Raw genomic sequence first — 16263 nt, 5'->3', positions numbered from 1 at the left:
GGGGTCAGCAGACGCATAGTTGAAGAATAATATTTTATTCCCCAATGAGAAAAAAATTTGCCATGTTGACAAGAATCTACGAATATCAACATCTCAACACAATTTACTAAAGTACATACATATGTACATAAGTACATACATACATGCATTAAAATCATTTCTTCGTAAGTCATCACAGCATTGCTTCTCGCCCCTGCTACCGCAGCACCATTGCCAACAACGATCACATCATCGAATTGAATTGACAAATTTTTGTCAACTCGAGCTGAAAATATTTCGCAACGTTACCAAATTTCATAGCAAGGTCTTCTGCTACCGCATCCCCTTGTACGAAAGCTTTGACATCATCAACTTTAAAATATTTTTTCAGCTCGAGCCGACATGGCATGTTGCCAAATTTCCAAATAACCATACCAATTTTGCTTATTTTCTTCTATTTTTGCTGAAGTTTGTATCAACAATCTCTTCTTCTTCCATTTTTATGATGAATTTATGAATGAAATTGGTGTACTTAATATGAAATCAATCGTAAAAACGATTTTGTCCATCGATTCGCGCTACGAATAAATCTATAAATTAGACTGTTTGGAAAAATAGTTAAATATGTGGATTTTTACTTCGAGCAAAAGAAAAAAAAGATGCTGCCAGTATTAAAGCTCATCAAATTTTCTATAAGCATTATTTAACAGTTACCTATACATTGGATTTTACAATTTTTTACTCGAATAACTTTTGAAGGAGTGATCCAATGAAAAAAATTTTGTTAGTTTTTTTTTTCAGAGCATGCAATTTTATATGTAAAAATCATGGATCAACTATATGGTTGGCTCATCTCTACAGATACAAAATACCTTTCTATTCCAGTGAAATGAAAATAATAAAATCAGTTAATGAGATGAGCCAATCGTATAATTGAGCCGTGTTTCATGTTTTCTATGTATAAATTGTAATAACTTTCGATTGGATAGCAACAATTTAACAAAGGATTTACATCTTATGATTTCTATCAAATTAAGAAAAATACCAATTTAGTTCGTATATATAAAAATAACATTGTGGATGCGCATATGTAAAGCCTTTTATTGCATCCAATCAATCCCAGCAAAATTTTCAGTCGAATTGGATATTTTTTGAAACGCTCTAATATACGTAATATACCAACACAAAAGTTCAATGGCTGCGATCGGCAGGCAATATTCCGAATGTCCTCATCCATTCGCTCGTAAATACATACAATCATCACGGTGGCAGCAGGTCAACATACAAAAATAAAAACTCCATATACTTTGTTTCTGTATTTCGACAGACTAATGTCAAAGTCGTACTCCGCCGACAGATGAAGGATCAAATCAAATGAAAAAGCACTGATCAGCCGATTTCCAGCCGTCACCTGTATGGTTCCGCCGAGCAAAGAATGGATAACGTTTTTATATATTTATTTACATAAATATTCTTTATCATTTTGCTATTCGCACATTAGATAAACAAATAAAAACGCACGATTTTGTTATGGAAAATTTATTTAACTAATTTTCGTATGCTTATACATATATTTGTGCACATTTAAACTACAATACAAGACAATCTACAAATCATATGCACTTGCTATTTCATATTTCGATACAATCATACAATTCAGTTTCTATCACAATATTTGCTAAACATCGCGCTTTATTTGTTTTTTGTTCGCTGCCTTTTTTTGACATTTCTTCGAATTCACCTATTTCAAGGTGGTGGATACGAAAGTAGATAGCAAAACGAACTGCGAAAACCTAATCGAGATCTTTCAGAATCAAAATGGGTTTCACAAACTGTTCCCAACTCTACAGTGCGCCCTCTTGTATATCTATCCTCTTTGATACTATCTATACATAATATGTACAATGATTTTGTAAGATTTTAATTAGTTTGCAAAAATTAAGGCAAGCTTTCTTTGGACCACTTGAATGCACAAAAGCCGTCGGCATTTCACCACTTTCATATATACATACGTACATATATATATTTATACACTTGCCTCGCTACCTACATATTCTCAGTTATCACACTTTAACCAATTGTAATACACATTCAAATGTATGTTATCACTTTAAAACTTTTTTTCTACAGTTTTCTATTGACTTTCTTAGATTTTATTTAAATCGAAGACAAACGCCGTCGACATTGTAGCACTTGCATATATATGCAGCTATATACATTTATACACATACCACGGTACCTACCTATTTTCACTTCTGCACATTTATAAAATCTTTATTACACAAATCTACATTTGCACCATCACTTAACAATTTTCTTTTGCATTTTAAAATTCAATTTGTAAAGTTTTATTAGTCACAACAGCACAAAATCACGATTAACCGATCAATTAGAAAAACACTTGTTTTCTTTGGATAACCAAAAAAACTATGCAAATGAAAATATAAACAAACAAAAGTGTCAAAAATGGCCGCGCGCACGAACGAAACAAGAAAGAAATAAAAATGACAGCTCAGGCTGGTGCGGAGAGGATAACAAAACGCATGGTGAAAACCTAATCTGGTTTTTCTAGAGGAACACCAACTTGTTTCAACGCCATGTAGAAACTCTACAGTGCGCCCTCTTGTATATCTATCCTCTTTGATTCGAGTAAAAAATTGTAAAATCCAATGTATAGGTAACTGTTAAATAATGCTTATAGAAAATTTGATGAGCTTTAATACTGGCAGCATCTTTTTTTTCTTTTGCTCGAAGTAAAAATCCACATATTTAACTATTTTTCCAAACAGTCTAATTTATAGATTTATTCGTAGCGCGAATCGATGGACAAAATCGTTTTTACGATTGATTTCATATTAAGTACACCAATTTCATTCATAAATTCATCATAAAAATGGAAGAAGAAGAGATTGTTGATACAAACTTCAGCAAAAATAGAAGAAAATAAGCAAAATTGGTATGGTTATTTGGAAATTTGGCAACATGCCATGTCGGCTCGAGCTGAAAAAATATTTTAAAGTTGATGATGTCAAAGCTTTCGTACAAGGGGATGCGGTAGCAGAAGACCTTGCTATGAAATTTGGTAACGTTGCGAAATATTTTCAGCTCGAGTTGACAAAAATTTGTCAATTCAATTCGATGATGTGATCGTTGTTGGCAATGGTGCTGCGGTAGCAGGGGCGAGAAGCAATGCTGTGATGACTTACGAAGAAATGATTTTAATGCATGTATGTATGTACTTATGTACATATGTATGTACTTTAGTAAATTGTGTTGAGATGTTGATATTCGTAGATTCTTGTCAACATGGCAAATTTTTTTCTAATTGGGGAATAAAATATTATTCTTCAACTATGCGTCTGCTGACCCCTTTGGGCGGCCACTTGGCTTATCCTCCATTTATCTTTTCTTCGTTCCTCCGGCAGTGTCATAGGATGATCCTGTGAGGCTAATAACAAAATGCTGAACAAATATCTTACACTTATCTTTTCTTCGTTCCTCGGGCAGTGTCATAGGATGATCCTGTGAGGCTAATAACAAAATGCTGAACAAACAGTTCATGCTTAATTCTTACAAACCTGGATACCCTAGCAAACAATTGCTTGATCTTTCCCGCCTCCAAGAGGGTAGGGGAACATCTCAATTGTGGAGATTTAAACTACGTTTTTATACTCAGTTGAGCAGAGCTCACAGAGTATATTAACTTTGATTAGATAACGGTTGGTTGTACAGGTATAAAGGAATCGAGATAGATATAGACTTCCATTTATCAAAATCATCAGCATCGAAAAAAAATTCGATTGAGCCATGTCCGTCCGTCCGTCCGTCTGCCCGTTAACACGAGGTATCTTGATGAAATTTGGTATGTAGGTTTCTGGGCACTCATCTCAGATCGCTATTTAAAATGAACGAAATCGGACTATACATATAGGACCACGCCCACTTTTTCGATATCGAAAATTTCGAAAAACCGAAAAAGTGCGATAATTCATTACCAAAGACGAAAAAAGCATTGAAACTTGGTAGGTGAGTTGAATTTATGACGCAGAATAGAAAATTAGTAAAATTTTGGACAATGGGCGTGGCACCGCCCACTTTTAAAAGAAGGTAATTTAAAACTTTTGCAAGCTGTAATTTGGCAGTCGTTGAAGATATCATGATAATATTTGGCAGGAACGTTACTCTTATTACTATATGTACGCTTAATAAAAATTAGCAAAATCGGAGAAGGACCACGCCCAATTTAAAAAAATTTTTTTTTTTTAAGTAAAATTTTAACAAAAAATTTAATATCTTTACAGTATATAAGTAAATTATGTCAAGATGCAACTCCAGTAATGATATGGTGCAACAAAATACAAAAATAAAAGAAAATTTAAAAATGGGCGTGGCTCCGCCCTTTTTCATTTAATTTGTCTATGATACTTTTAATGCCATAAGTCGAACAAAAATTTACCAATCCTTGTGAAATTTGGTAGGGGCTTAGATTCTAGGACGATAACTTATTTCTGTGAAAAAGGGCGAAATCGGTTGAAGCCACGCCCAGTTTTTATACACAATCGACCGTCTGCCTTCCGCTCGGCCGTTAACACGATAACTTGAGCAAAAATCGATATATCGTTTGATCGCACCTTTCTTTAAATATTAATAAATGCTTTCACGTAACCTACTCTAAATTGCTCTTTAAGTTTAATAGTTCATATACCATTGATAACAAACCAATGCACAATAAAATCAAGGACCTTGGTGTGGTTTATGATACCAAATTTTCTTTCAACAGCCATGTAAACTTTATCATAGCCAAATCGTATGCAATGCTTGGTTTTATTCGGCGTAATAGTGGAGAGTTCTCTGACCCGTATACACTCAAATTGCTCTACAATTCATTTGTACGATCTCATCTCGAGTATGCCACTATCATTTGGCGACCATTCCAACAGTTTGCAATTAATAGGATTGAGAGAGTTCAAAAAGTTTTTCTTAAATACTGTCTGTGGTCACTTAGATTTACTAGCCCTCTTCCCTCATATAATACACGTTTACTTCTTTTAAATCTTAAAACTTTAGAAGCGAGAAGGTCTATTCTTTCTTTGACCTTTTTATATTGCATCATCCATGGGGATACAGATTGTGCTGCTCCTTACACACTTGGACAGCCAGTAGCTTTGGTCAAACTCTCCTTTGTTGATTCCCAAATAAGTGATTGGGCCGAATTGGCCGACAGTGGCGTAGTGAGGTTTTCTTGCGCCCGGGAAAAATATTTTTTTTGACTCACCCCCCTTACTACGCCACGGTTTCTTTTTGATTTCAGAACAGAGTCAAAACACACAGACACGATCTTTCCTATGAATGTTTAGCCATTAGAGTCTCGGGGGCTCGACCTAGATGTTAGCTTTGTATTTTGAATTAACAATTCTTCTGCCCTTCTGACGCACTTTTCACCATAAGATGAGGGAGTAAAGATGAACACAAAGTATTGCACACTTATATATATATGTATGGATTTATTTGAACACATACTATCTATACATAATATGTACAATGATTTTGTAAGATTTTAATTAGTTTGCAAAAATTAAGGCAAGCTTTCTTTGGACCACTTGAATGCACAAAAGCCGTCGGCATTTCACCACTTTCATATATACATACGTACATATATATATTTATACACTTGCCTCGCTACCTACATATTCTCAGTTATCACACTTTAACCAATTGTAATACACATTCAAATGTATGTTATCACTTTAAAACTTTTTTTCTACAGTTTTCTATTGACTTTCTTAGATTTTATTTAAATCGAAGACAAACGCCGTCGACATTGTAGCACTTGCATATATATGCAGCTATATACATTTATACACATACCACGGTACCTACCTATTTTCACTTCTGCACATTTATAAAATCTTTATTACACAAATCTACATTTGCACCATCACTTAACAATTTTCTTTTGCATTTTAAAATTCAATTTGTAAAGTTTTATTAGTCACAACAGCACAAAATCACGATTAACCGATCAATTAGAAAAACACTTGTTTTCTTTGGATAACCAAAAAAACTATGCAAATGAAAATATAAACAAACAAAAGTGTCAAAAATGGCCGCGCGCACGAACGAAACAAGAAAGAAATAAAAATGACAGCTCAGGCTGGTGCGGAGAGGATAACAAAACGCATGGTGAAAACCTAATCTGGTTTTTCTAGAGGAACACCAACTTGTTTCAACGCCATGTAGAAACTCTACAGTGCGCCCTCTTGTATATCTATCCTCTTGTACTGGTCTGATCCTCTAAACCCTGTGGTTGTCGCATGTAAATTTCCTCCTCCGTTTAACCTTGTAATAAAGCTGATACTGCATCCATCTGATGCACAATCAGGTCAAATTTAACGGCTGTAGATAGAAGAAAACGGATCGATGAATATCGTGCAACCGGGGAGCAGAGCTGTAAAACTGTGCAATCATTTGAAATTTTAAATCATTGATTTAAGAATGCTTTCTCTTCATTCATTCCTTGCTAAGGAATGTGGCTTAAAAGTCAACCCATTCTTCATTCAGTAGTGGAAAAAAAGAATGCACTCCTTAACTCATTCGAAGAAAGAATGAAGTAATTGAATGAAACACAAACATTTTTCAACACAGAATAAGCATTCAAATGAATGCAGCCTTTGCTGAGTACCAATAAATTATGAAAAATGTCGTACATGCACAAAACCCGCTCAAATATCACATGGTTGCTTTTAATTAAAGCCACTTCAAAATATCAACACAAAAATTTAATTATTGTCCGTGATGACCAGTTTTTTTCATATTTAAATGACAATAAAGTACGAAGAAGCTAACTGGAAAAGTATTCATATTGAAATTTTCCCAAAAATTTAATAATAAAAAAACCAAATTACAAATATTTCAACATCTCTGTTCCGAAAATTGTCATCGTTCTAAATAAGTGTTGCCAATGTGCCATATAAAAGGCTTTCATTAAAAAGTACAAGCCTACATTTGCACGCCCTCAATTGGTGATTAAACAATTGAAGAAAAGGCAATACATTATAAAAGCTCTTGAGTTCCTCCATATATTCTTCCTAGCGGTACACGGTCAAATACTGTATCTATACTGGTTTGTGAGTTTGCAAATTCTATCCTATTTTCTAAGAAAAATATTCTTCTAAACACAATAGTTTGTAATTACAGCCATTTAAAGTAGGCTCTATAGGTAGTTGTAGCTTTTTTGATAGCAATGAAATTAACTTTGAATACAAATCTGTTCAAGTAAGATAGAATTCAACCAAAACAATTTCAATCTTTTACCAATGCCGGTTAAATAGGCAGAGAGACTATTCTCAACCACTCCGGCCATTTATTTATATTCCATCAAACACTGTTAAAATATCAGCTGTAAAAAAAACTGTAGTCCGATGGAGCCAGTTAATAACCTCTGAAGAGTTTCTCCTAATGGAACATTTTTTTTTGTGGCACAGATGAAGGAAAAGGGGAAGGTGAATCAGGTGAATGGAAAAAGCCTGAATACCCTAGGACGATGCCATGGAAATAGACATATGTTTATCGAATTTCTCGGAATTAGGAAGCTCCAACGAAATCGCCGGTGGACCTATGCATTTTAATGTATTTAAATGACTTAAACTCAAGTATCTGTTTTTGTTATATTATCGACAAAATTTCTCCACAATTTACTCTATTTGGTCAATGCACAATGTGTTCATTTACAAAATCCATTTTACAACAATAGCAAAATAAGCAGTAACATTTTGACATATAGCAAGAAAGCAATAGATTGTCTTTGCGAAGTTTCAGCCAAATTCGACTATATCTTCATGTCTTTTGAATACATTATATAATCAAGAACCCTAAGGTTTTATGTAGGCGAGCTATCCGCGAGATTTGCCTAAAAAGGAAACCAATCAACTCACAAGAGCCTAACAAGAGAAAACAAGATGTTCAGCAGTTTCTTTAGTATTGCATACATTACACTGATCTGAAATATTTGCTTTAAATTTGCAGAGATAGTATCTTCCATATGTACGTCCAATTAGTAATCTGTTTAATAGTTTAGTACCATATGTATTAAAATTAAGCTCTTTAGATTTGAACCATGGATTTCTTTCTTTAATAGATACAAAATTTATAATTTCAACTTCCCAATCTTTACATGAACCTAAATTTTCCTCTTTCAGCTCATACCAGAGAGCTTTGCTTATTCTCATGAGTGCTTCATTGGGTGTAAGATCTGTATTCAGAGTAGAACCAGTTGCTACAGCAGTTTTAGCTGCAAAATCAGCTTTTTCATTACAAATTATACCCACATGGCTATGTAACCAAATAATTACAATATCCTCAATTCAGCTATTAAAAAATTGGTGGTTACATTACAGTTCAGAGCTTTGATGGCTTGTAAAATATCACAAAATATACATACTTTTTTAAAATGATATTTAATTGAAATTATAACCTCTTGCCTAATGGCAACAAGTTCACCAAACGTAGATGCATAATTATCATTGAGATTATATAAAAAAGAAATATTAAGTTTAGTATCATATACCGCACAACTTACTTTACTTTCTGTGAGCGACGCATCAGTGGCCAATGTCCGAAAACCTAGATTTTGATAGAAATTATATTTTTCCAAAAAAAAAAAAAAATAAGTTCAGTACTAGAGAATTGAGATTTAGAGCTGTGTAGCTCAGACGCAATGAAATTAATATTTGAATGTTTTTCAAAACTTATATTAGTATTAATTTGATTGAAAATATCAATAAATTTATAATATGTTTTAATATAGCTTGACTTATTGAGTATGTTATTCTGTATATATAATTTCAAATTCGGATGAATGAACCATTGTTTTACAAGCTCCTTTACAGTGAGCCATATGGCTCTTTTAGCAGGTGAAAGTTCACAGGCTAACGCATATCTCATGTAAATTGGAGTGTTGGGTGGAACCCCCAAACACCTTCGAAGGGTATCATTTTGTACGGTCTGAAGTTGCTTATTATATGTTTTAGGAAGATTCTCAAAAGTAGTATATGCATATTCTGCTTTAGATCTTACATAAGTTGTATATATATTTAAAGCTGTTGAAGTTTTAATACCATTTTTAATAGTGGTAAGTTTTTTAATAAGATTTTTAGCAGAAATAGCGTTTTTTTTTTATATAGGCTACATAGGCTACGTGGCCATAAATTGGTATATTTCCGTAGAAAACACTAAAATACGCAGCAGTATTCTTTATTTATAAAATATTTCTTTATATTTTCGCAGAATATGTAAGGTTCATAACCTGTTGAAGCAAAAGTATTTATTTAGATATTAAATAAGAAGAACGTCTTACTACGTCGAGTAGATTGCCAAGAAGAAGGCTTTATTTAAAAATTCACAATAAGTAAAGGTGCATAGTGTTGCCATATTTATTTATTTAATAGTCTACAAATTGAGCAATTTAAACAGACTAAATAGCAAATATCAGTACACATATTTATCGAATTTCGCGGTCTCGAATTGCGAGATGCGAATCGCTAGCGAATTCGCAAAAAAAAAGTCGAATGAGTGACGAAGATGAATTTGTCGAATTGCCACAAGCGAAAAAATCATATTCGCTTCGCCAAATCTGTCAAAATTTGTCGAATGCTTATTTTGTTCGCGCTTGAAAATAGAAAAGGACGCATTGGCATTTATTTGAATGTTTTCAATTGAAAAAAGTAAATAAATTGAATAAATAAATAAAAGTGAGTAATTCATTAAATTAAATTGAGTTATTTATTGGTTTGAATAAATGAAGTTTTCAGAATGAGAAGAACAACGCCGCAGCAATTCCAAAAGCTGGTCGAGCTGATGGAAAATAATCCAGACGTCGCCAGAGGCATGGGGAATTTTGGAGAGACCAGGAGGAGCATGGCAGAATTGTGGGACCATTTCGCCACGGACTCCATACGAACTCCATAGGTCCTCCAATACGTAACGGGCGCGAGTGGAACAAGATAAGAAGAATATACCTGCACGAATAATACAAAAGTATACATCGCAGAATCGTGGCATCGTAGCATCGTACGGTTACTGACTGGAGTTACTTTTGATACTTAAGGCTGTTTTACACGAGTCGAATTAGTGATGGTTTTTTTGACTCCCAACTCAATTCAAACATCATATACAAGTAGGCACTTTGTTTGAGAAAATTTACCAGGAAATCGACTCGAGTAAAGCAGCTTTACCTGCTAATGTATCTACTCGGGTATGTTACTGGCATTGTGAAGGGTGCAGAGATGGGCCCTGGGTTTGGTTAGATCCTAGCTCCGAGCCACCGCCTACTATTTTTCTGATAATACCCGATAAGATACTTGACCAGTTAGTTTCAAAAGTAACCGTACGATATCACGATGCAAGTTTCCAAAGTAACCGACAACGTGATAATTGTCAGAAGCTTTACTTAGTTATATACCCGAACCATCGTATCCGTGCAGGCCTCTAGTAGTAACTGAATTGTATTCTGCGTGTCAGTTCATACTTACCAATATATTTGTCCTAGGTTTGGTTAGATTATAAGTTGAAGCTTAAAAAAAAAGGTTTCTACAAACCGCAGCGAGACCGTAGCCACTGGAGGAGGACCGTACGCCCAGCGAAGTTTATCTGCGCTAGAGAGATCCGTGGATGAGCTACTGAACCTCCAAGAAGCCGCCAACCCGACAGGACAGTCTTTTGGAACCAATAATCCGGGTGATAACGGGCGTGGAAGCAATATTCCGGGTAATAACGGAAAAAAGATCAACGTTATAAAACATTTTTAACTTTATTTATTACTATTTAATAAACTTGTTTTTTACATTTCTGTTTGTGCACAAATAAATAATAAAAACAGATGACAGAAACGTCAAATTCGGATGAACTAATTAAATTTGTTTGAATGGCAATGACACATTGCAGTCGAATAAGTTCATTCGCCACTCACAATGCAAATTTGATGTGAATTCGCCAATCTGTTCGACTCGCCAAATATATTCGCTTCGCAAGTGACAATATGCGTATTCGACAGAGTTTAGATATCATAATACCAATTTCAAATTCGATTTTCGATGCTCGATAGCCAGTGAAGATCGAAAAATTCTCATAATAGGGGCCATATATTTAATCAAATTATGTTAATTCGGTACGTCTTGCTTTTCACCATGAAATTAACCGAACACCCAACACTGATATTACTGGAATGCAGAGTTGCATTTATAATATGTTTCCAGTATTTTCAACTATTTTCCATGTATAGTAAGCGCCAAGTTTGTCTTTTAGCTTAAACATTTAATTTCGCGTTTTAAGATTGTACCCATTCTACAAATAAAAGTTAATAACAAGACATAATATTAGCAAAACTAAGCATGGAAGACTTTCAGAAAATAGAGAAAATAGGTGAAGGTACATATGGCGTGGTTTACAAAGGTCGCAATCGTGTAACAGGTCAAATTGTTGCCATGAAGAAGATTCGCTTGGAATCCGACGATGAAGGAATACCATCGACTGCTATTAGAGAAATTTCACTTTTAAAAGAGCTTAAACATCCCAATATCGTTTGCTTGGAAGATGTATTAATGGAAGAAAATAGATTATATTTGATTTTTGAATTTTTATCAATGGATTTGAAGAAATATATGGATTCTTTGCCACCGGAGAAACCCATGGAAGCTGAATTGGTGCGAAGCTATCTGTATCAAATAACGAGCGCTATATTATTCTGTCATAAACGCAGAGTACTACATCGGGATTTAAAGCCGCAAAATTTGTTGACCGATAGGAAAGGAGTGATAAAAGTTGCAGATTTCGGCTTGGGTCGTTCGTTTGGTATACCAGTACGCATTTATACTCATGAAATTGTTACATTATGGTATAGAGCACCTGAGGTGTTATTGGGATCGCAACGTTACTCTTGCCCCGTGGATATTTGGTCTATTGGTTGTATATTCGCTGAAATGGCAACAAGGAAACCACTTTTCCAAGGCGATTCTGAAATTGATCAACTTTTCCGTATATTTAGGATATTGAAAACCCCCACTGAGGAAACATGGCCTGGAGTAACATCACTACCCGATTATAAAAATACATTCCCATGTTGGTCGACAAATCAACTTACAAATCAATTGAAGAATTTGAATGATCGCGGCGTAGATTTGATACAAAAAATGCTTATATATGATCCCGTCCATCGTATTAATGCGAAAGATATTCTGGAGCATCCATTTTTTGATGGCTTTAAAATGAAAGTTATAAGTATTGAAAATGAGAAATAAGGCACATTTATTCAATAGTACTAATTAATCATAAATATCTTTAAATTTTCTATTATCACATTTAAGATTCTTTGACTTTAATTAAAAATGTTTCATTTAAGTCTTTTAAATATACATTACCAGTTTGAGTATCAACCTTACCTATGCATTCTGATACAAATTTAAATAAATACAATGACCGATATCCGGATACTCTTTTCATCGCCAGCTATCACGCGTGGCCATTACGTTGGGTCGACTAACAAAGTAAGCTGGCATTACATAGATGGTTTGAAGCCGATAAACCCTTTACACATCAGGTTCTTTTTTTGTGAACATCACCAAAAATTATTGGCAGTGCTACGTCTGTATTGTCGAAATCAAAGTAACCCTGTTAGGATTATTAGGATTCGTGACATCAATAAGACATATTATTTAGGCAATGCTAAGCAACTTCAGAGAAAAATTTACAAGCAAAACAATGGTTGCATGTTAAACGCTTATATATATTTTTCTACCTGATTACACCAGATTAAGATAAACTCACAATTTCAACTAATATACTGCACTCGTACCTCGTAATGTTAGCCCCATTTATGTTACTATGTGCGCTTAGCTCTAGAAAGTTCATGAAAATATATTTGCCAAAATAAACAGCGCTATTTCGTTGTCTAACTAAATTTAATGAATCTTAAATGCTGTAACGTTATATTATAGTTTTGAGTTATTTTTCCGAGTCGCAAATGCCATCATGGCATTAGCAAATTCGTCGCTTAGAAAACGTTTTTTAAGTTCCTCAGATTCCGCATGTAGAACCCGATATAAAGCATCTCGATCATGCATTCGCACAAGTGATTTAGAAATACGCAGGGAGTTAAGAGGTAATTCTGAAATTTCTCTTATGCTAGGCCAAATTTCTGTGTCTAATGCTGTTGCATCATATAATTTTGATACAAATCCAAATTGGTAAGCTTCCTGCGCTGTTATCTTTTGTGATAACAGCAACATTTCATTTGCTTTTGAACGTCCAAGTATTAAAGGAAATGTATAGGATGAACACGCTTCCGGTACAATACCCAACTTCGTAAATGGTGTATAAAAGTATGCCTACAAATAATAATTATATTCGAAACAGTTAAAAACAAGAAATATAATACCCACCGTAGTTGAGCACCATGCAATGTCACATAGTGGAATTAATGTGACACCAACGCCAACACAAGGCCCATTTATCAGTGCCACAATTAACTTCGGACAGTCGATAAATGCACCTACCATTTCTTTGAATATATCATTAGACTCCTTGACATACTTCTCAATATCCGACAATTCCGAAAGATCTACTGATAAGTCATTGCCTGATGTGAAAAAATCTCCCTTCCCCGTTAGAACTACTGTTCTTACATCATCATCCGTGGCCACATCTCGGAATACTCTCCCAAGTTCCACATATCCTCTCCTGTTGATGCTGTTCCGTTTTGCTGGTTTGTCCAATGTAATTACCAAAATTGTATCTTTTTTCTCTACATGAATCTCTATATATCCCGCATAGAGTGTCATATTAGATTTATTTTGTTTCTGGTTTTGAAATATGAATGTTGTGAATAGTACAAAGTAAAGATTGTTGTGGGTTTAAGTGGGAGAAATTCTATAAAAATGCATACAAGGTCCAAACCGGGGTAATAAGTTGGATTGATAGTTGTCAAAGTTCAGTTAGTGGTCAAGGCTGTATAACTCTGTGCAGCATAGAGTAATTGAGTTGAAACCGAGGGTGCTGAGAGTTACTGGTGCAGACAAACGAGCAACGTTCCAATGACGCGTAAAGGGTCATGCACAGTATATGACGCGACACTTAGCGACAAAATATTCTTTGCATGTATTCTTATAGAGCCATGCACATCTAGCGACAGTCGTACGACACGGCACGACCATGTTGACCCAATTAGGCAAAAATGCTGCGAATATTTTGTCGGAACGTGTCGGTACATGTCGCGTCGTATAATGTGCATTAACCTTTATTCAATGGCCCATGTAACGCCACCAACTCACTGCTAAGCAGAGTTAAAAATTCACTTGATGTGTCATAATGCTAATACGCCAATTACACGGCTCAAGTATCCTTGTGCCAATTACCAATTTGCACAAGGATTTGCCCGGTGTGTGCACTGGTTGCGCTATTTGCGCAGAAAACTGCGCTAAAATCAAAACGATTTTGATATTTACGCATGTCTGCAAATATTGCACATGCTTTTTTCTTCGTGTGTGGTGAATCTTACACAGTTTACCTGTGGTTCCTGATAATATAACATCAGTAATTATTGCTTAAAAATGTTAATATAGAAGGCGCAAGGACCACCTCTAGCTTGTAACAGGAATTCACACAAATTCAATAATAAATAATAATTTTTTATTCAATTAGAACACATGTTTCATTTGTTGCGGTAGTTGAAATATGAATATTGCGCAGTGCTGCAATGAGTTGAGCTGGTCTTGCAATTAAAATATATATTTTATAAATACAATGGAAAATAAATGCTTCTGTGCGAGTTTTTCGACTAATACCGTGAATTACCAGCACTGTGGAAAATAAATAGTGAATTTTTATAAAATTAATGCCTTTTTTATACAATTACAATACATGTTTCATTTGTTGCGCTACTTTAAAAATGAATATTGCGCGTTTTTTTGAGCCGTGTATGTAAAAATTTTCATTTGCACAAATTTCGTCGTTTTATATTAAAGTAGGTTTATTAAAGGCAGCGTTGCCAAACTAAAGAGAAGTAATTAAAAATTATCTGGCTCACAAATTGAAGCGGCAATTACCCACCAACGTGTGCCGTACGTACGTACGATTGTCGTACGAAACGCGTTTGACCGAACCCTCAAGCCCGTAGCAATCAATGTGTGCGTTTGTGTACATGTACAAAACATATTTGTGTGTGTATTGTTTACAGCAAAGCACTGTTGCCATTGACCAGTTTGCTTATGGAAACATCAACTTTTCCCATTTTAATTTTTGATGTTGTAAAAGGTTGGAATTTAAAGGTTGGAATATTAAACAAATATAAATATATTACATATTTATAATCTGCACTTTTACATAATTATTTCGAATTATTTTCACAATTTTTCAAACTTTAATTAGGTGTTTTTGCATAAAATTGCAAACGGTCAAAAATTAGCGCACAAAAGTTTACTCGGCAACTCTGTCTAGTGAGAGAGCGATCAGCTGACACGTTCTTACGGAAAAAATCAAAATTGTTTTGATTTCTACGTTGCCGGCTGCGTACGTACGGGCGTTTCACGTCGGTGAGTTTTCGTTTAGATTGCACACTCATAAGATAGGTCGTGTCAGCTGACACGTTTTTGGTACGTACGTTCGTGAGTAACTGCCGCATGAACCAGACTTCTATCCATTGTTTACTATATAGTTTGGCAGCTTAATTCGAGGTTATGTTGCGAATAGAGTGGAAGGCACTCGCAGGCCGTGAAAATAGGCACTCGAATGGAGTGGAATGAAGAACAGTAGGAAGACCAGAGTTGCATTGGATCAATCATTGCATCAATTTTAAAGATAAATTTCGAAAAAATAATTAAATACTTGAGTATAAGCAAACATTTTCTTTCAATTACTGCAATTAAGGTGTCCTAGATGCTATATATTCTAAAATTATAACATTTTATGTCTGTTTAAAAATTTAACTTCAATTTCCCTAAGATTTCCGTAATATGGCCATTAGTGATATGTGTGTGTGTGCAAATTTTGAGCGATCAGCTGTTAGTTGCGCTACTTGGTAAAGTTTACAATGCTTCTATCTGGATTTATCTGGCTCAAATCGTTGTTGTTGCATTTACATGCAAAATTATTTATCTGGCTCAGGATTTTGACCGGATGATGGCAATAATCTTGTTATATGCCTTAAGCCGGAGTCATTGGTGCCGTATAGCTGGAGTCATTCGTGCCGTATGTCGTATCGCTGTATCCGTATCCCTAACGTAATCAGCTGTTTAT

At 34.7% G+C, this 16263-nt stretch overlaps 2 protein-coding genes across 2 annotated transcripts; one reads left to right on the top strand and one right to left on the bottom strand.

The window, feature by feature from the left end:
* Positions 1-11233: 11233 nt before the first annotated feature.
* Dci (Dodecenoyl-CoA delta-isomerase) lies at positions 11234-14031 on the bottom strand. The gene is made up of 2 exons (XM_067790318.1): positions 13413-14031; positions 11234-13358 (listed from the first exon to the last, which is right to left on the bottom strand). Exons 1-2 carry the CDS (start codon positions 13809-13811, stop codon positions 12963-12965), a joined length of 795 nt encoding a protein of 264 aa, XP_067646419.1. The 5' UTR covers positions 13812-14031; the 3' UTR covers positions 11234-12962.
* Cdk1 (Cyclin-dependent kinase 1) lies at positions 11240-12412 on the top strand. The gene has a single exon (XM_067790317.1). It carries the CDS (start codon positions 11367-11369, stop codon positions 12270-12272), a length of 906 nt encoding a protein of 301 aa, XP_067646418.1. The 5' UTR covers positions 11240-11366; the 3' UTR covers positions 12273-12412.
* Positions 14032-16263: the final 2232 nt, after the last annotated feature.

This window comes from Eurosta solidaginis, chromosome 5 (assembly GCF_040869045.1).
Source record: "Eurosta solidaginis isolate ZX-2024a chromosome 5, ASM4086904v1, whole genome shotgun sequence".
In the NCBI taxonomy this organism is placed as follows: Eukaryota; Metazoa; Arthropoda; class Insecta; order Diptera; family Tephritidae; genus Eurosta; species Eurosta solidaginis.
Note: the sequence above shows the minus strand (reverse complement) of the source record. Positions and strands in the feature narration are given on the sequence as shown.

Coding starts and splice junctions, on each gene's coding strand:
- Cdk1 (XM_067790317.1), top strand. CDS start 11,367: ATGGAAGACTTTCAGAAAATAGAGAAAATAGGTGAAGGTACATATGGC.
- Dci (XM_067790318.1), bottom strand. CDS start 13,811: ATGACACTCTATGCGGGATATATAGAGATTCATGTAGAGAAAAAAGAT. Junction 13,359..13,412: donor TTGCATGGTGCTCAACTACG/GTGGGTATTATA, acceptor TATTATTTGTAG/GCATACTTTTATACACCATT.